The sequence below is a fragment of the Mytilus edulis genome, chromosome 13, assembly GCF_963676685.1.
Source record: "Mytilus edulis chromosome 13, xbMytEdul2.2, whole genome shotgun sequence".
In the NCBI taxonomy this organism is placed as follows: Eukaryota; Metazoa; Mollusca; class Bivalvia; order Mytilida; family Mytilidae; genus Mytilus; species Mytilus edulis.
Window position 1 is genome coordinate 25,098,715 of NC_092356.1, and position 21,986 is coordinate 25,120,700.

At 31.5% G+C, this 21,986-nt stretch overlaps 1 protein-coding gene across 2 annotated transcripts in view; it reads right to left on the minus strand.

Annotated features, from left to right (window-relative positions):
- Positions 1 to 21,986, minus strand: part of LOC139500009 (nonsense-mediated mRNA decay factor SMG8-like) — a 31,306-nt gene that overhangs the window by 4,891 nt on the left and 4,429 nt on the right. For both annotated transcript variants that reach the window (XR_011658287.1, XM_071288701.1), the window contains exons 2-18: positions 18,639 to 18,759; positions 17,669 to 17,704; positions 16,713 to 16,835; positions 15,520 to 15,603; positions 14,460 to 14,527; positions 13,316 to 13,490; positions 12,470 to 12,561; positions 11,470 to 11,591; positions 8,750 to 8,949; positions 7,962 to 8,101; positions 6,956 to 7,043; positions 6,048 to 6,203; positions 5,461 to 5,601; positions 4,652 to 4,871; positions 3,461 to 3,697; positions 2,310 to 2,594; positions 1,190 to 1,311 (exon numbers count right to left, since the gene is read on the minus strand). Coding sequence is in view for 1 of the 2 variants with exons in the window: in XM_071288701.1 (XP_071144802.1) it covers positions 1,190 to 1,311; positions 2,310 to 2,594; positions 3,461 to 3,697; positions 4,652 to 4,871; positions 5,461 to 5,601; positions 6,048 to 6,203; positions 6,956 to 7,043; positions 7,962 to 8,101; positions 8,750 to 8,949; positions 11,470 to 11,591; positions 12,470 to 12,561; positions 13,316 to 13,490; positions 14,460 to 14,527; positions 15,520 to 15,603; positions 16,713 to 16,835; positions 17,669 to 17,704; positions 18,639 to 18,759 (2,410 nt within the window). In the remaining variant the exon portion in view is untranslated. The remainder of the gene's footprint in view (positions 1 to 1,189; positions 1,312 to 2,309; positions 2,595 to 3,460; positions 3,698 to 4,651; positions 4,872 to 5,460; positions 5,602 to 6,047; positions 6,204 to 6,955; positions 7,044 to 7,961; positions 8,102 to 8,749; positions 8,950 to 11,469; positions 11,592 to 12,469; positions 12,562 to 13,315; positions 13,491 to 14,459; positions 14,528 to 15,519; positions 15,604 to 16,712; positions 16,836 to 17,668; positions 17,705 to 18,638; positions 18,760 to 21,986) is intronic.

Here is a 21,986-nt window from a genome sequence, read left to right on the forward strand (position 1 = left end):
ATATTGTGTATTTTTTACTAAATCTATAATTCTTGGAGTATAATCACATATATCCAGAAATTGTTTATCTGCTTCATTGTTATAAATACATGTATAGGAATAGATCTAATTTTTCTAGAAATTTGTTACGTTTTTCGGGGGAAATGTTTTGCCCATTGAAATTTCAATTGAAAAATTAAGATGTGGTTTACAATAAACAAAGGATATTTCAGCACAAACATTTGTAGGCTTGGAGTGCACAACGTGGCACCACTGTTAATTTTTCAGAAAAACTGACAAGTGGTATTCCCATACACTTATTGAGTCCCAAATACATCACTTATAATACAATTAGTAAAAAAAAAAAAAAAATATTATATGTTTTCAGCTGATTCTATCAACATCGTCGCATTTAAAAAACTTTACAGAAAACTAGATATCATTGAGATGGGAGCCATCTCTGTGGGCCCCGCTGTGAATAATGTGCATTAAAAAATTGTATCTTTACCATAGGACATGGGTTTGTCAACTGAAATCAAAGTTTTTGACCTTGACCTTTGACCTAGGAAGTTGTAAATAAATTATGACACACCCTTTGGTGTTGGTTTATAAACATGTCAAGTATAAACTTTGAAAAGATAACGGTTCTCAAGATATAGAGCGGACACGATCTTTACCATAGGACATGGGGTTGTCAACTGAAACCAAAGTTTTTGACCTTGACCTTTGACCTAGGAAGTTGCATATAAATTATGACACACCCTCTGGTGTGGGTTTATATACATGTCAAGTGTAAACTTTGAAATGATAACGGTTCTCAAGATATAGAGCGGACACGATCTTCACCGCAGAACACAGGGTTGTCAACTGAAACCAAACTTTTTTTACCTTGACCTTTGACCTAGGAAGTTGTACATACATCATGACACGCCCTCTGGTGGTGGTTAATAAACATGTAAAGTATAAAGTATGAAATCATAATGGTTCTCTAGATATGGAGCGGACACAAAAGTGTTACGGACGGACGGATGGACGGACGGACAGACTGATCACTATCGGCGGGTGGCGGGGCCCTAATTAACAAAACAATGATATTCTCAAAAGTGCTGTCAACTGGGCTGGTGGTACCCCAGAGGACAAAATGTCTCAAGCAGTGGCATCATATAAAACTCATAAATTTATTGTCCACCATTTCTAAATATACTTTTACCTTGACAGAGCTTGTACTGGAGACCTTGATGATTTTCTCAGGTCCACTACAGAAAAATCTGTGTCCCCTTGGACATTCATATTCATTTCCTAAATATATTCTAAGGTTCACTTCAGCTGTATCTAAAAAAAACAAATTTACATAAAACTTTATTACAATTATTTATTTTTTTCAAATATTTAAACATTAATGTTTAATTTATATTTTTAGGGTTGTCATGGTTGTTCCTTCATCTTGTTTACATAAAAAGACATAAAAGATAAAGCTTTAGCAGAAGTCTCTGCACATAACTGATGCTCTTACAAGTTCTTCCCAAGCAAATATGTGACCTTTCAAAAATATGTTATATTCAACTTTTAAAAAAGGAATTTAAAGTCCCTTGGTCTTACATCATAATCATATTCCAGTGACAAGAATGTGTCCCTAGTACACGGATGCGCAATCCACAAAATCATTTTCTATGTTCAGTGGACCGTGAAAATGGGGTGAAATCTCTAATTTGGCATTACAATTAGAAAGATCATGTCACAAAGAACATGTGTACTAAGTTTCAAGTTGATTGGACTTCAACTTCATCAAAAACTACCTCGACCAAAAACTTTAACCTGAAACGGACGCAGACCAGAAAACATAATGCCCATAAATGTGGCATAATAAAAAAATTGTAAGGGTTCTGCGGAACCAAGTGTTTCCCCTACTTTATAAATCTAATAAATATTTTTAAAAACTTCAACTGCAGACTGTATGTAATGTTAAACTGGCAGAAAAACTAGGTCCATTTATCATATTTATAAGTTAAAAAAGGTTACGGTACACAGAATTTTTTTAACAAAATTTATTTCTGGATACTACAATGTATCTTATGATCATTAAAAAGCTTCTGTCTAAGTTTGGTAGAAATCCAGGATAGTTTTAGAAAACTTTAACCATAGGGTGAATTTATGAGGATGCCGCCACCAATGACAAAGCTGACGACTGAATGTAGGATTGCTATGTCTCGCTTTTTCGACCGAAGTCGAAGGCTCGACAATAACCAAACCATAGTGTTTTCAAGTCTAGTTCTGAAATAAGGCAATGCCATAATGAACAGCTTGAATATCAACTTGGTGTTAGAAAATACCTTTAGAGCTTTTCTTTTGCTTTCCTTTCCTTGAAGCAGTTTCTCCAACAGATGGCCACTTGTCTTTCTCTGCTTTTACAGTGATGTCCCATGGCAACAGGAAGTGACTTCCATGAAGGAATCCTGGGTAATCTAAACCAGTATTATGGTTGTACAAGCTAGCTTTGCCTATACAACACACAGCCCAGGATGGAAACTTAGGTAATAATCCAGGTACAGATTCTGAATGAATCATTCCAGGCAAGTATTCAGTGGTAGAAACTTGCCTAAATGTGGCAGGTATACCTGTAATATTGATATTACATACATATTTAAAAAGGCTTTATAGATACGTCTAGATGACAAACAGCAATAGAGGCTTTGACTATTGATATATCAATGTTTTATAGTATTTTATAGGGTTCCCATTGTTTGTTCATCTTATGATAGATCTCATGTATCCATTTTTTTCTAAATGATGAGGCCTGCATTTTACAAAAAAAAAATTATGATTAAATTGAAAGTAAGACTAAAGTATTTTGAATTTTTCAATCAAGCATTTCATGGACTATTATTAAGAATGAATTAAAGGATTCAAAATATTAAATTATTGTTTAAAGCAAAAATTTATGACAGAAAATCAAAGAATTATCTAGAATCTTGTGTGACAATGAGTTTTGTTATGTCAAAGTTTTTTTCACCCTCCATATGGTTTTGGTTATGCTTCTTGTTAAAGGCTCCATAGTGACCCAGGCTTGCTTTAAAATTTAGTGGATAGTTCTCTCGTTAGCAGTTATACCACAGCTCCTTATTACTTAATAATGGCAATTTAAGCATGTCAAATTACCAAATGTTTTTAGGTCAATAGACTATGAATGAGGGAGCAGGGCAATGTAATTGAGACATTCGAATCATAATACAAACAAATATCATTGAACTATCATGTGCTGTCTTATACTGACTTTCTGTGGTTCAAGTATCATTAAATCAAGAATGTTAGTATAATTCTGCTAATAACATTGGCAAAAATTGGAATCCACATTATACCTGTAGTAGACTGGCATTGTAATCAACATATAAAATCAACCAAGTCCTTAGGGCGACCATTCAACCAACATTGCCTTAATTTTTTAAGGCAATGATTTATAATTGTTTATATTTCTTAATTTTACCTAGAGCTGCCTCTTCTGGTTGTTCTGCTTCTGGTTCTTCATGATCAGGCTCTTCTTCTTTTATTTCTTCCACCTTTTCTAACTTTTCTGTCGTTTCTTCCATTGGACTAGTAGACACAATCTGATGGCTATCTTCACTAGCTACTTCTTCTACAGCCTCCACATGAGGACTGGTAGTGGCAAAATTGTTTGGACTGATACCTTCATGATGAGAATAGTCACTTCCACCAGACTGACCTGTAATTTTAATTTTATTTCAGAAATAATTCTTTTACATTTTGTATGTCCTGTTATACACTTATTTAACATGGATTGGCATTATGTGTTTTATTAAGGTGGTACCCAACACTTTCACTAAAATTAATTTGGCTCGTTTAATTTTCATAAAATTTTGTCCAACCGTTTTTGTCAGAAAAATTACACTGGTTATATATATATATATAGCAGTTTGACAAATATGAATTTTGATCATTGAAAAGCTTAATATTCCCTTTACAACACAACGTAATTAAAACGTTTAGTTGACTTTACAGAGTTATCTCCCTGTAGTGTTAGGTACCACCTTAACAGCTTTACAATAATAGTTACTGTGGATTCATTCATTTTTGTTGGATACCAATTTCCTTTAATTTATGGTTACAGTAGAACCACAAATTCAAATGTTCAACACATTACAAGCTGTCTAAAGGAATGTATTCAGACTATGCCAAAACAACGAAATTAAATATCCAGGATTATTTTAGATTTCCTAAGTCCACAAAAATCAGGCCCGTAGCCAGGAATTTCCAAGGGGGGAGTTCGTTGGACTCATGATCTCAACTTAACAGTCACAATTTGAACAAAACGTTGACTTTAACAGTGCTTATTTGATTTCAAGGGGGAGGGGGGTCATCCAAACCCCCCCCCCCCCCCCCCCCCCCCCCCCGAACCCCACTGGCTACGGGTATGAAAATAGGTACCCAGGGAAATAAATGAATCCACGTGCACAGTACGTAGCATGCATAAATGGGCCAATGGGGGGAAAAAAGGATCATTTCTATTGGAATAAGAAAATGTAAGATTTTTTTAATCAAAAGAAATGTTCTAAACACAGATGCTTAAAAAAATTTCTTGTAAATATTTTTTTTTTTCAAAATGTTTGTATTTAAAAAATAATAACCACAATTGGTACACTACATATTTGACATTTACCTAAACTTAATGCTAGACTGAGATTAGCCATGCCAGATACAATATCTCCAGATTTGACTGTTGGTGTGTCCCCTTGTGAATTCTTATGTGCCCTCTCTATCTTTTTTACTTGTGCAGCTCGAGCCTCAGCCGTGCTAGGTTTGAACGATGGTAAATCTACATGTTCAAGTTTTCCACAACAACTCTCTTCTAATCCTGCGTAGAAATCATAATTGGCAGCCTGTAATATAAAAGTAAAATAATATCTTTAAATAATCATAAATACTTTGGTCTAAAAAAAATTAAATCGATATATCTTGGTCATCATTCATTCATGCAAGAATGTGTCCATAGTACATGAATGCCCCACTCACACTATTTTTGGCGTGAAATTATGGTCAAATCTCTTATTCAGCATAAAAACATCCAAGTAATTCGATTTCTGGTCGATAGTTGTCTAATTGGTTATCCTACCACATCTCCTTTCGTTTCATCATGAACAAAATATTCAAATGTTTTTTCCTAAAATAGTCCCAAAGTTGATCATTTTGACAGTTTTTTCTTGAACATTATATTCGTTAAATTATTGACCTAATTTTTGTTTCTTCAAATGAACTTTAAAAATAAGTGCACAAAAAGTATTGAAAATCCAGAAATGTTTGTGTGCATTTATTATTACAATGGTCAACATTGAGATATAAATTACTGAGATTTAAAGAAATACAGTACTAATAAAAAGCTATCAAATGTTTACTTGTCCTGCCTCAATTTTTTGCAATAATTAAAACATTACAAACAATTCTGAGTCTACAATACTACAATTGCAATACCTTGTGATCAAATGGATCATCCTTGTCAGCTTGTTTCCTGCCACAGTTACAAGCGGCTCTTGTCTTTAGCTGGTTTGTGTGTGGCATAACTGGTAAATGTCTGTTACTGTCCAATTCAGGTTCATCTGGTAGTCTGTGTAACTGTAAGAAGATGTAACTCATAACTAAAAGTCAATTTAAACTGATAAAACCTGTTACTTTGAATATAATCTGAAATATAATTTTTTTATCAAGAGAACTGTATTTATACTGTGCAAATAAAATTTTTAAAAAAAATTGGTGATAAAAACTTGATATCACTCTTGAAAGAGCAAAACCAGATTTTCAAAATAAATTCTTGGAAGCATGTTAAAGAAAGATAAATGCTTTTAAAGACATATTTAAATAAATAATTATGTTCTGTCATACCAACAAGTTTTTGTCAATTTTTTTTTTACAGTAGAACTGAATGATATAATTTGCATTTTAAAGGGTTTAGACCAACATTTTTGTGTAACAATAAGAAAAACATGCTACATGACTTTCAATAAAAACTAATTACACATATAAAATTTAAAAAAAAAAATTGCAACTATTTTTTTTCTTACAGGATTGATGCAATGATTGCCAGTAACACTAATTTCTTCACAGAGTTGTCTCCCATTTTTCCAGAATTTTTCACAAGCTTCATCTAACTGGACCAGATACTTCTCAGTGGCAGGTCCTCTAGCAAACTGATGGAACACCCTGTGTGCTTGCTGTAACTGAAATATTTAAGAAAATATAATATATTACTTAATGTTATATATGTAATAATAAATTAATCAAATGTTTTTGTGTTTGGAAAGAATATTCAAACCATAAATTGTGTTCTGCTTCATAAAAAAACATTTGCTTTTATTTCTGGTTATTCAATCTTTTTTTAATTTAGAAAAAGTCACAGCAATACAAAAGTCTAAATTCTAAAAAAAAACCATTTAATATATACATGTAATTTATTAATTTTACATATAAAAAGAAATTCAGGATAAATCAGATACAATTTTAAATAAAGGTTGTTTGTTCAATTTTGTCCTCTATTAAAGCATATCCTGTTACTATTATTATAGCTGTAAGCACCTAGAGATTCAATCAAAAATCACTTGTGTTGGTGTTGAGTGATTTACTAATGATGTGGGGTGTCAATACTATGATCTATCACTCTTTTATATACTTTTTATTGAAAATACATTGAGTTTTCATTCTAAAGTGAATCACTCCTGAATCACTATAGCTAGCAATGATTAAATATTTCCCATGACCACTGGCTTAATCATCCTTGTGTGTAATGAACAGTACTAGTAGCAGAAAACATAAGGAATGAAATTGAGAATGGAAATGAGGAATATGTCAAAGAGACAACAAGCTGACCAAAGAGCAGATAACAGCCAAAGGTCACCAATGGGTCATCAATGCAGTAAGAAAATCCAGCACCCAGAGAAGGTCCTCAGCTGACCCCTAAACAAAAATAACTTACTTTGTTCAGATGGAAGTTTGTAACATAATGTGTTGGTAATCCTTCTTGGTAAGCAGCTTCAGCTACAGGTAAAACTTTGTTACACCGACTGTAATACAAACAGTCAAATAAAAGTTACAACGCAAAGCAAACTTCATATTAATGGTCAGACAAAATATAGGTGAATGTGATAAATTTGATGCAACTGTCATACAAGTGAGAGGTTTAGCTAGCTTTAAAATCAGGTTCAATCCACCATGTTCTACATAAGAAAATGCCTATACCAAGTCAGGAATATGACAGTTGTTATCCATTCGTTTGATGTGTTTGAACTTTTGATTTTGTCATTTGATTTGGGACTTTCCTTTTTGAATTTTCCTTGGAGTTCAGTATTTTTGTGATTTTACTTTTTACATGCAGTTTCAAAATTTTCAATGTTAAAATATTCAGAAAGAGATAGTTAGATATAGATATTGCTTATTACTTTCAAAAGGAATTTCAATATTGAAACTTTTGTATAATCTGTATTATGGAAAATAAAATTCAATAGAGATTGGAAGGAAAAGCCCTTATAACAAGCATTTTTACTCATTATGACTAGGTATTATGTTTTTATGGTATGCCTAGAACATTTTTCTTAATTTTGTTAGGTATGAACATGATGAATTTTACATATTAAACTCTTTACGACCAAGAAGTGATAAGTTTTTTTGGGTTTTTTTTGTAATATTGCCTCATCTACATTGTCAGTCTCTCACTATATATATATATATATATATATAATAAAGATTTTATAGATGAGTTCAAATTCCCAAATTACTGGTGTAACCTATTCTTGAGGTTTCAGTTTCATAATTTCTTACCCATGATTAATTGTAATATTTTTTTAAAAGACACTTAATGTGAGGGGTTATTTGCTATTTTATTTTAATCTGGACTTTGGTGAAACAAAATAATTAACCATGCAAACCCCCTCACATAAAATGTTTAATTTACAGTAAATGGAATTTTAATATCATTTGCATACTTCTCTGAAAATCTGATATCAGTTTCCAGTAATGATTTCAGGGTGTTGAAGTGTGCCTGAGCTTTAGCATTTATTCTTTCTCCTAGGAAAAAATCATACAATCTGTTTGCTATCATACACCATAACTCACATGTTGGTACCTATAAAATGAAAGAATATACAAAATTGTCATATCTGGTCTTAAAATAAAATCTGATTATGTTTAAAATGATAGGTACAAAAGACTTTACACACTTTGGTATGTAAATGCAGGTCTTTTTTTTTATCTAGATCTTGTCCATCTATCCTCAAGACGGTTTCAGTAAAACATATTTGGTACCAAAAGAAGGCACTTTGATAATAGTATTACCACCCACAGAGGCAATTTGCATACGTTCTTTTATAAGTACCAGCTCAAAAAAATATTGCAAACCAAACCAGTGAAAAATTTCAGCAACATATTTATTTATAACAGGGCTTTGTAATATTTTAGTTATGTCAAATTTAAAAGAATATTACTTATCAGGCTAACTTCCTGTCCAACAACCAAACATACTCAATGTTTAATAGATGCAAAAAAATGAAAAGAACTAGTATGATAAAAAGATAATAACATTACGTGCATACAAATATCTTTTAAATATCAGCCACTTGAAGCTGACTTTTGCATAAAACAAGATAAACTAAACATAGCTGCAATTTAACTGAAAATAAAATACATATTTTTAAAGAGAGAAAATTCAGTCTTATTACCATTAAACCTGAATAAAATAAGAAAGATCTTAAAACTGGAATCAAACATTTCTTACCTCAAAAACAGGTGTGACTGGGTTTCTTCCAACATTATCATCAAATCCTCTCCCAAGTGCTAGTTCAACATGCTGAAACAAAAACTCTTTAAATGTGCTGTTCCCTGGTACAGGAGATGTGGGAAGTGAAGATGACCTAGTTTCTGACCCTGATTGTGAGGAGTGTCTGTTGGATTGATATCCTCTACTTCTTGGTGATTCTAGAATAAAAATAAGGTAAAAAGCTGCTTACCAAGAATATATATAGCTCAACATGCAGACTTCTAATACGTTCAGGTATTTCACATCCAATTTTTTATGGAAATATTCTTTATAAAGCACAAAGGTGTCAGTATTCACCTCAGAAACTTAAAAAACCTTTGAATAGACTTATTAAGAAGGGATATAATTACGATACTGTTGTCAAGTCATTAAAGATTGCATATTTTGGCGTTAATATTGAGTCACTGATAAGGTCTTTGCATCGGAACTAAACACATTTATTCTAAAAACAGTTGTTGGCATGACACGGGTTATGTTCTTCTCATATATGTTATGATGGTATGATACTAAACCCCTAACGGGAAGGATTGTGCCTGATGTTCATATGATGAAATCATAATCTTTCAGTCAGTTTAATTGAAGTCTGGAGCTGGCATGTCAGTTAACTGCTAGTAGTCTGTTGTTATTTATGTATTATTGTCATTTTGTTTATTTTCTTTGGTTACATCTTCTTACATCAGACTCGGACTTCTCTTGAACTGAATTTTAATGTGCGTATTGTTATGCGTCTACTTTTCTACATTGGTTAGAGGTATAGGGGGAGGGTTGAGATCTCACAAACATGTTTAACCCAGCCGCATTTTTGCGCCTGTCCCAAGTCAGGAGCCTCTGGCCTTTGTTAGTCTTGTATTATTTTAATTTTAGTTTCTTGTGTACAATTTGGAAATTAGTATGGCATCCATTATCACTGGACTAGTATATATTTGTATAGGGGCCAGCTGAAGGACGCCTCCGGGTGCGGGAATTTCTCGCTACATTGAAGACCTGTTGGTGACCCTCTGCTGTTGTTTTTTATTTGGTCGGGTTGTTGTATCTTTGACACATTCCCCATTTCCATTCTCACTTTTATAAAATGCATAACAAAGGGATTGATATCGCAAATTTTGCCTTTTTTGCAATGTTTTTTATAATTGCTAAAAAATTTCTGAATAAAATTATATAAAAATAAAATTGAGAATGGAAATGGGGAATGTGTCAAAGAGACAACAAACCAACAAAAGACCAGACAACAGTTGAAGGCCACCAATGGGTCTTTTATGCAGCAAGTAACTCCCCCACCTGGAGGTGTGCTTCAGCTGGCCCCTAAACAAAATTGTGAACTAGTTCAGAGATAATGGACATCATAAAACACACATTAGAAATAACTTTATAACAATTTATAATAGCTTTTGACAAGAATGCATGTTTTTTTTTCTATGAAGCTTTCCTGTTTCAAGAATACTTTTTGCAACTTAAATTCATTTTCAATCATTAAACAATTCTATCAATTTGTAACTAGTTGTAATATGCATTTCTGTTTCATCATTGTGCATATTTATAAGGCCAGGATTTTTTAATTTGTTGGTTTACGGATCCGCCGACCTGATTTTGCCGATTTCCAGAATAAAAATAAAATTGACTTTTCATGCTTTTCTTATTCCCGCCGACCCTAGCAAATGCATTATCCCTGAAAAATTATTAAAATATTCTTTTTTTATGATTGCATTAATGACTAACAAAATTGATAACACTTTCTGTACAGTGAAAAAAAAAACTTCCAGTTAACGTTTCTAAAAATAGAGAAATCAATTTTAACTGACCTGGAAATGTTGTTTCCGCAAATAATTTTGCAAAACAAAACCTGTGTTTAAAACCAATTACACAATAAGTTCGTTTCCTGTATTTGTCATCAGTCCGTAAGATGCATCATCTGATAGACATAGACATGTCCAAATGTGGACAGGTGGAAGACATCAAGTTAAAGTACTGAATATTAAATATTCATTTAGAATTTTCTTGTTTCATAGATAAAAAAAATATCGTCCATTTGGATAAAAAACGGGAATGCATGACAACAGATTAAGCCGATATTCTCGTTTTACTGGTGGACGAGTCTATTATGTTTTTGACACTTGTGTTGAACTTGAAACTTATTTTTGTACAACGTTTTTACATTTTTTCTTTATTAGTTTTGCTGCTTGAAGATCATAATTCACCAAGTTTTCTGGAATTAATTACGAGCTACGCGAATCTGTTTTTCTTGTTTGTGAAATGACGATTTAATTTCGTCTTTGTGTGTACACCCCCTTTTTTACGGGACATTATTAGAATGTCATGCGATGTTTATGACAGCTGAGCAATAAAATTTCATCGAACTAAAATCAAAGAAATGATGACAAAATAGCATAAAAAACATAGTGTAAGAGAGGTGAAATATATATTTCTTATGCATATATATTTTTGTCTTGTAAGATATTTTTTTTCTTTTTTTTACTGACCGACCGACCTGACTTTTTCATGGGGAAAATCCGTAAACCAACAAATTAAAAAACTCTGGCCTAGAGACATTTTGTCAAATATTCTTGTTTTGTAATGTCATTATTTGTTTTCTCAATGTTGTATGCAAAGGGAGATAATCCTTAGTTGTTTTATAGTAATTCACATTTCCAAATGTGTTCAATAATATACTTGTCACTTACCAACACTATTATTCATCCTCAACTGTTGTAGATAGAAACTGACAGGATCTGATATCTCTTCTTTCTTTGTATGGATGTAAACAAACTCCTGATTGGCTGGCACAGCAAACAACGAATTGTTACTGCAAATACATAAATATATAAACACACCAAAACCCAATGAATAGTAACTATAATGTTACATCTTTACCTGATTACATTTACATTTACATGAGCATCACTGACTTTTCTTTTGATATTGAATACATAAAATTGAGAATGGAAATGGGGAATGTATCAAAGAGACAACAGCCCGACCATAGAAAAAACAACAGCAGAAGGTCACCAACAGGTCTTCAATGTAGCGAGAAATTTCCGCACTTGGAGGCGTCCTTCAGCTGGCCCCTAAACATGTATTGGTTAATGTGACCATCGTTAATTTTTAAAAATTTTGGGATGTTCACTTCTCTCGTGTTTTACTTTGTCAGATATTCAGAATACTTTTTATGCCATCAAAAATTTTACCATCTAACCCTTCTTTTCTTCTCCTAATTATAAGTTATTTTTCAACATCTTATAAAATCCAGGTTAATTTTTCAAAGTTTTTTTTAAAGAAAATAGGTCTCAATGTTAAATGTATGACAAATCTAGAGAGAATCATCTTGCCAATTTTTTAATTGATTATATCTTAAAAAGGACACAGACCTGTACCTCTTTTCTGTTTTTTAAATTCAGTTATTTATATACTATCAATTTATAACAGTTTTAGTTTACTTATTTACATATTATTAATTATCTATAACAGTCTTTTAAAAAGCTTGTTTTTTTGAAACAGAGGAGTTAACATACTTTTTTTTCTTTTAAATTTTAGACATATTTTATTAATAATCACCAGTTACATCAACCCATACTTAATTCTCATTGGGAAATGCATCTTTGTATTCATAATAAAAGTGTAGCATTTTAACTCTTTTTAAATTTATTTAAAGAATTTTAAGTGTAACAATATAGATTTTTGTACCTAATATTTGTGATGATCCTAGACTTTCTGAGTATCCTGTAGATCTGATCTTCTATTGCATGAACTAACTTCTTTTCAACTGAAAATTTGGTCTGAAAATATAAAAGAATATAAAGATTAAAATTTGCATGTTAAACATACAAAAATCAGTCTAGATTAACATTTTTTTTGGGAGGGGGGGGGAGAGGGGGTGTTATATGTATTGAAATTTTTGACTTTGTAGAAACTTATAAATGTTTCCTTTCCTTGAAATGTAAAGCTTTCCTGTATATTAACATATCATGAACATAAATGCTCTCTCCTTCAATAGGATAATCTCTTCAAAAGCATAATTATTTCATCAGACAAATTTTGTTGAGAGATTCAGTGGAAAGTTGAAATGTCAATGTGAAAATTTTTGTGGTAAATGATTAAAATGATGTTATGATATGGAGATCATCTTTTCCTTTAAATCTGTATTCTTATTCTAACTAGTGGTACTGACTGCAATATTCATAAAATGAAACACCATCCCCAAAATAGAGAAATGAAACAAGCCTATGATTTCTTGAGGGAAAAATATAAACAATATAAAACAGAACATGTGGTATGATTGCCAATGAGACAACTGTCCACAAGAGACCAAAATGACACAGACATTAAAAACTATAGGTCACTGTACGGCCTTCAACAATGAGCAAAGCCCGTACCGCATAGGTGGACAAAAATATGTAATTACATGGTTAAGATTCTAAGATGGTTTAAAAAATTCTAATCAAGGATTTAGAGGTAGGTACCCTCCAGAAAAGGTAATGACAAAGTTTAGAGTCACTAAACATTGCTAAAGCATCCAATCTACGAATTTACCGCAGTTTTGTTTTTACTGATGGCACCAGTTTCAACTGGTTCAGTTTTCTTTGTTAATGTTGTTGATTCAAACATGAAGAGCACTCTAGGGGAACAAGGTCTCCCAGAATGGTACCAGTCTTTAGAAATGTGAAATCCGTGTAGCTGTTCTGTTATACTGTGTAACAACTTTAATCTAGAAATAAGTGAATAATCTGTTAATTTCACAATTTCTCATTCATTCAATTCATAAGGTTAGAAAAATTATATGACTAATATTTTACAAATTTTCAGCATGGTGATGTCTTATTTGTTAGATAAGAATAATTTATCAAGCTAATTATCCCCAATGCCTCATCACTTTTAAATTTTAAATTTATCAAAAATACATCAAAGAAGAGTAACACAAAAAAAGACATATAAGAAGCAAGATCTTCCTATCCTTTGAGGCAACCCATGATAACATCATATTTTTTTAAGCATGATATCTGTTGCTCAGTCTTCACAGTTTTATGTTGTGTTTGTATACAGGTCTGGTTACGATTTATTTTGTTTTTTTTGCCGTGATTTTGTTGGTCTCTTTATCGTTACAAGGAAATGTTCTTGCCTGTGTAACCTTATACCTTTAGAGTTGAGGGTGAAAAAAAATTTTTGGTATAAAATTGTCCAAAATTAATTTGATTTGCTATGTTTGAAGCTGTTATAACCAATACAGACACTCTTTCTTCAAAACCCTAGATCCCCCCTGGTATAAACAGAATACTTGATCTAGAGGTTAACATAATCGTAAAAATTACACTTCTATTGCTGAAAATACAGGAAGCAATGTACCGATCGAAGGTATTTGGCAAAAATAAAAACCTAAATGACAAGAATGTGTCCATAGTACATGGATGCCCCACTCGCACTATCATTTTCTATGTTTAGTGGGCCGTGAAATTGGGGTAAAAACTCTATATTATAGGGAACATGTTTACAAAGTTTCAAGTTGATTGGACTTCAACTTCATCAAAAACTACCTTGACCAAAACTTTAACCTGAAGCGGGACAGACTGAAAAAAATGACGGACAGACGGACAAACGAATGGAATCACAGAAGAGAAAACATAATGCCCCTCTACTATTGTAGGTGGGGCACAATAAAGAAATCCTTGAATAACCATACCTGATAGTATCAATAGTTCTGAATAGTCTGACATAACTAACATCAAAAGAGGCTCCTGGATGAGATAGCTGAAAAAAAGATTCATTATTATTCATGGATTTTAATGGTATAGCTAAAAACAAATTTAACTGGTCAACAAGTACTAATTATCTTTATATTTTGTTTGCAGAATTTGTCAAAACCAAGAATTCTGGTGTGCACAGAAATTAAATTTTCCTCAACCAATGTTAATTGTGATCCTCAAAAATAAATGAACCCACAGTATATAAAGTTAACACAATGAAATGTTTCTCTGGTTTTATGGGTTATTATATCTGATAAAAGTTTTAATATATTATAGGCTCCCAGAAGGCTAATTTATTCACCTTGTACTATAAAACATTTCAGAAAAAGTTCATTTCAGAAGCAATTCAGATGGTAGTAAGATCTTGAGGATTCAATCATTGTTTGCTTTGATTTCCAAATAAAATTTATAAACTAATTACTAAGGCCGCATCTCTTTCTAACAAAAATTTTGTAAACGTTGTGTTGCGTTTGTCATTGTTTTCTAAACGCTACAAAAGTAGAAACAAATACATCGTTTGATAAGTCTTTACTGACCCTGTTTGAACTTTCAATAATGCATGCACATGTTGTTGGTAAACAAACTTTTTACAAATGTAGAAACAAATACTTTGTTTAAACAGGTTGAAGTAAGAAACAAATGTAGCGTTTGTACTAACAAACGAAAACGACAAACTGCAGACGCAGTTTTATTGTTTGCATAGTTTGTCAAAGTTTATGTAAACTTTGCAAACGTATGTTTGAAAGAAATGACCAAAACATGTGCGCGCTTAGTGGTTTGCTTCTTTTGTGTTAGAAAGAAATGCACCCTTAGTATCATTCACACATAGATTTGTTCATTTGTTCAGTATGTTCCTGTATGTGTGCAACCTTTTCAGAGGAGAAGATTTGCCAAATGCAAAAAAACAGTCTTTAGTCCAAACTCTGCCTTGTTGATAGAGAACCTTTTTTTTCAGAATTCTGGATCATCTGTTTGTATACATATATATAAACTTACAATAATGATATGTGATATAGAGAAGAGCCACAACAGGGTTTTAGCATGTCTGTATTCTTCTTTCTGCCACATGTTAAAAAAGTCCTGAAAAGATAAATGAAAGTGAAATATATAACAAAAATTATTTACTAGTTTTATTAATTCAAGGTGCATAGAAGCATACAACATGACAGTACTTGACACATTGTAAATTTGGAATAATTTGAATTTGAATTGAATTTTTGTGTTTTAACACCACTTTTAAGCACTGCATTTAGGCTATTTTGTAGCGGCCAGTTTTTTATTAGTGGAGAAAGCCGGAGTGCCTTGAGAAAACAACGGATCTTCGATAGGAAAACTGACATTCATAGTCAATTAAGATTGGAGTCAAGTGCACCCACATGAGCGGGGTTCGAATTCACAACCACAGTGTTATGGCTAGTGATTTCAGTATTAACTACTTAGACCACTCAGCCACCAAGGGTCCTCATAAATTAGGAAGAAGCATACAACATGACTGTACTTGACACATTGAAAATTTGTATAAAGGAATCTTTACAATACTAAAAGACGATTCCCTAGGGCCTTTTAGCATCTTGGTATTGAAATGCTTTATTTCTTAAATGTGATGTTATCTGAATTGATTTTCTTATATAGGTTGTGTTGTAGATGCGATACATCTAGTTTTCAGAAACAAGTTGGTTTTTCAAATCTCCCCGTTTTTTATGGTGCTATACAAAAAGCACTACAATGGACACTGAATCTCTCTTTTATTAGTTGACAACTGACCTTTTAAAATTATAGATGTTATAGAAATAACTTGGTGATGGTCATTGGGCCATTCCAGTTAATGTCTGTTAAGAAGGGATGGATGGTCCTTTCTGAGTGTGTAAAATTCATACATCTTAGGGGGTGTCATTTTTTTTTTTTATCTGACACGTACAATTATATGCAAAAAAAACTTTTGAGGGTCTTGCAGCAGTAGGTAATTTTTTCCCATGAATGCCCATCCACCCAATATGAACAGAAACTCTACATCTGATAGGTCTTAAATCTTAGATCTGATAGGTAGTTTTTCATGATGTTTTTTCTGATATGTATAAAAAAAAAATCTCCCCATCCATCACCACCTGTTAGAAATTAACTGGAATGGTCCATTTATCATTTTGTAAATATTTTAGCAATAAATAGGAAATAACTCTAGCCAAGCTTGCCTGATCAACATCTTGATTAATAAGTCTCTGACACTGTACGGCCAACCTGTATGTGTCATACATACATGTGTGGTGTAAATACACAACTTGACTTTCTGCATCATAGAAACATTCAACTGCATCCTACAAAACATGAAATTTTCAGAATATACTCTGTTTTTACAAACAATAAAATACTTAATTTCATATGTATACCAGGTTAAGACCTCATTAAAAGATAAATTGTGAAACATTTGTGAATATTTTCCCAAAATTTGTATGATATCATTCCAATTCAAATTTGACTTTATTCTGATTGTAAAATATCTTTTTTTTTAATATCACAACAATTTGCCACAAAAGATCTTTTACAGCTTCACATACAGCTTAAATATTTTTTGCTAATAGTTCAGGTCAGATCAAGGGTTGGAAGAAGGGGATGTGAAATTGTTGTGATTTTTATATGATTCACTTGAAATATCAATATGGTTACTTCATTATCATGATTATGTTCATTTTTTGGTACATGAAGTATAAATAATGTTTACATTCATCATCTGGTTAAAAATCATTGTGAACAATTTTTTTCTTCAGAACTTGATGTGTGTCTTCTTTAAATCTAGAGAAAAAAAATCAAAAATTTAAGGGGCATGAAAAACATTTTTTTTTTTAATTCACCTTACTTCACTGGCTGACATTGTTAGGGTTTTGCCCCTCAAACCTCAAATCCTGGATATATGCCTTGAGTATTGGTCAATCAATTGTGGACAATAAAAAAAAAAACACTAAAAAATGCACAGTGTTGTTTTCATACTTGGAAATCTATAATCAAATACCCACAATTAACTTTCTGGTATGTACTGTTTTAAAAATTCAGTGTAGTGCGATCGGTAGCTTTTGTTGTTTGTTAGCTGTCGACCTGATGTCCACCATTTCTTTAATTTATTATCAATACAATCACCAGCTAAATAACAAACCTGCTGTATCAGCTCTTCTGGAACATTCAGCAGACCCTGAATATAAAAAAAAAATCTGTTATGTAGTCCCAGTCTAACCTATTGACAAAAAATTTCTTAACCATCTCATTCTATGTGTTGGAAATATCCCACAATTTTTTTTTACTGACTCAACCTTTTTGAAATAAAATTTAGCAAACTGTGTAACACGTGTAAAAGCTACTTAATTTCATTTTTATTTTTTTCTGCTGACATCTTGATAGATTTTTTTTATTAAATACATGTTACATGTAGCTTTTACATGTAGCTTAATTTTATTTTTTTTGTATAAAAGGTTAAAAAAAAAAATAACCTGTTTCCTAATATTTGATAATTTGTGCTAGTACATGTATGTTAGCAGTAAACATTTTATAGCAAAATTTACACAATGTAAACATTTCAGTTCAATCAAATATATTATTCACAGTCATGATAGTAATGAACACAGTGAAAATTTAACTGCCTCTTTTAACATATCTCTTGCATAACTGGCAATCAAAAACATGATGTGAAAACACCCAAATAGTAGGCTGTGTTTATAATTCATTATTAAGTAAAGTCCAGCGTCACAAGTTTAAACATGGTACATGTACATGATGTATTATAGAAAAATAAGCATTGAAATTCTAATGAAAGACTTAATTCAGTAATTACAAAATCTAAGACACATTCATAACATTCTGCTATTTTACAAAGTTTTTAGTATGTTATCATTGGTAATCAATCAATCTAATTGTAAACTTTAGAATTACAAATTTTTTTGACACTAACTGTTGTTTCATAGGTACATGTTCATAAATCATACCTGGTAACATGTACATGTACATTGTTGTATCTAAGACATTAAACATGTTAAATGGCAAATATATCTGAAACAAAGAATTCAAAACTTTTAGGCTAAAATACAGGCCTCAACATCACTTGTCCTGGTCTACAATATTTCTAACCATACCTTGAACACATCTTTGTCTAACACAGGATTAAATACTGATGCCTTCGATGCAAATGGATTGTGTCGACCTTTACCAATGACTGAAACAACACACACCTTATTGTCTTTGTTTGGCAAGGATCTGAAATAAAGTTAAAATAAATGCAATGTGGGATACATACCCTTCATACAAAGTTTCATGGCTTTTGAAATATGGTGTAAAATAAAGAAATAACATGCATCTAATGATCTACAATCATGCTAATCATGGACTTTTGACCTTTTATATATATGTATTAATAGTTATATGGAAATTGACTTCAACATTTTTTTTCTGTGTATTTTACATGCATTGTATTTTGCAAGATTTTCAATATTGACAGAAATATGTACATGCATACATGTATCATATATATTATTGTTTCAGGTTGGGTGAAGGTTTGTACATATAAAACCTGCTATGGAGTTGTATCCTTGATTGATACTTAAAAATAGAAAAATATCTTTAGAAACACAGAATATATTCTTTAAACCATGTGATCATGATAACCAATGAAAAAAAATTACCATAGTATGTCTAATATTACATAAAACGGTGAAGTATATTTGTAAATTTCATGCTATATATTGAAATAGAAAACTAACATCCCTGCAGTAAAGTTCTGTAAATTGTTTGTTTAATTGGGCTCTCAGGTACAAATCAAATTTTTTTTTATAGGATTTCGCTTTTTTTTTATAAATGAACTTTATCATATACTTAATAGAAAAATGAAATAATAAAATGTGGTCACCGTTCATGTAAGCTCACAATCTGCCTCCGAAAGAAGCATACATTTTTGTTTACCGTATGTCCATTTTTCCTGTTGAACTACATTTTACATGTATAATAGGAGAAATAAAAGTTAAATCGAAAAAAAAAGAACTAAATTACAGAAATCGCTTAAATTTTACAATTATTTAGTTTAGGTACAGCTTATTTGAAAACAATAATTTAAAATATAGGTCACCGATGATTTAAAAAAAATATTTCAAATTTAATGCCAACAAGAGGCTGTCACAACGACATCAAACCGGATTTATTAACATTTATTTGTGTCCTGGCAATATCACAAGAACCATTACTGATGAATGGTGAAAGTGAAAATCGTCAATATCAAATTTGACCTCCATTTTGTCATCAGTATCAACATATTAAAATTTGAAAAGCTTAGATTGAATGGTTCATGAGTAAATGCAACAACGTGAATGGAAACGCCATTTTACAATCTTTAAAGAACCATAAATCCTGAACGGTAAAAGTCAAAATCGTCATTATTGAACTTGACCTCTATTTTGTCTTCAGTAACAACATATTAAAATTTCAAAAGCTTTGGTTGAATGGTTCATGAGAAAATGCACGGACACGACGGGAAACACCATTTTTCAATCTTTCAAGAACCATAACTCCTGAATGGTAAAAGTCAAAATCGTCATTATTGAACTTGACCTCCATTTTGTCATCAGTAAAAGCATATTAAAATTTCGGAAGCTTTGGTAGAACAGTTCATGCATAAATGCACGGACACGACTGGAAACTCCATTTTTCAATCTTTCAAGAACCATAACTCCTGAACGGTAAAAGACAAAATCAATGATATAAACATTTAAAAAGTCATTTAGGGCAAAACCGACTCAATTTAAAAAAAATAATTTTGTACCATATCTTAAATTTAGTAATCACTAATGAAATATAATAGTGTAATAAATAAAATTTTTAATGAAAAAACAAATGCTAAATATTTTGCTTAAAATTTTGTACCCACAAGCCTCCTTAACACCAGAATACTGCGGTGTTCCCTGAAAATACTCAACATTTCCTAACTTATGTCCAACCTGTTAGAATGTGTCAAAACATGCAATGGGGTTTTAGAATGACAGACTAGGAATCTGCAAAAAAAATCTTTGGCTTGATCTATAGACAGTTTCTAATTTGGGTTGAAAAGATGGCTAACGTGAGGATACCCAAATTGCACCTATTTTGATAGTTTTTTAACCTACGTTTTTTTATGCTTCAGACAAAAGTTTTCATTATGTGTTTATTTTGAAGATGTATCCTTATTTACTATATGGTTTTACCAATTTAATTTTGAATCCATATGGAATCATAGTAAAATTGGTCTGAACTGACCTCTAAACCATCACATTGCACAAATGATTACAATGTAATGAGGAGTACCCAAATTGCATCCATGCTTAAATTCGCATCGTCAAAAGTGGATTAACAGAGCTTTTGTTTAATTTCTTCAAATATTTTGAACAATGGGATATTAATCCATGACGACATTTTCAATTCATTTTGCTTTTTCAGTAAACACTTCATCCGTTGATAAATACTGTTAACGTTTTGTGTATAACTAAATATTTTTACCTATTTTGAAAGATGTGCATAGTATCAAATCCGTAGGACCAGTTCTTCAAATAAATCTGGTCAAAGCTGATTGTGTTAATTTAGTAGATACTTTTATTCATTTCCTATTATCATCACGATTTTATCTTGCATTTATCAAGAAAAATCAAAACATCTGTTGTTGTGCTCAATTTTGACATTGTGTGCAATAAGTCATCAGTTCTCGATAGTTGTGAAAAGTGTAGTATGGTAAGCATATTTGATATTAATATATGAGATTTAAAATTATGCAAATTGAAGTAAAATATCAATTAACTAATATTTGTCTCCAGAAAAAATATTTTTTTTTATGAATTTTAGCCTTATCGATCAATTAAGGCATCTTTAACTGATATCCTAGGAATTATCAATTAAGGACAAAAATATGCATTGAATATTAATTTGAAATGATTTTAAATTATTGAATCAATTCATATACAGTCGATTCCACTTAATTGCATACCTCTTAATAGCATAATTCGGTTAATTGCATAGTTTTCTCCTGCAAAAAACCATTTCCCATTCATCTAATGTTAAATTGTCCAGTTATATGCATAGCTCAACAAGTGGCTTATCGGTTTATTGCATAGAAAGTTATTGCTGTCTAGATATGCTTAGCTAAAACTGACGAGATTTTTGACTGGAAACGGAATTTGGTAAGTATGTTTTTCTTGAATGCATCCTTATTTTTCGTTATTACTTCATATTTACTTTTGTGTTATTTAAATAAAGTTTTAAAACAGTTTCTTTCGTGTTTATATTATGGAATTTGATTAAAATAAACCTTGATGTCTACACAGGTAAAGTTTCCCATGTTCTATTTGTATTTTAAGCCTCGAGGTCATAAAAATGTCAAACAGATAATTGTTGTAAAAACACTGACCATTCTATCTCAAAGGGTGTAAATAATTGATTGGATTTAAACACTGTCCATAGATTACATT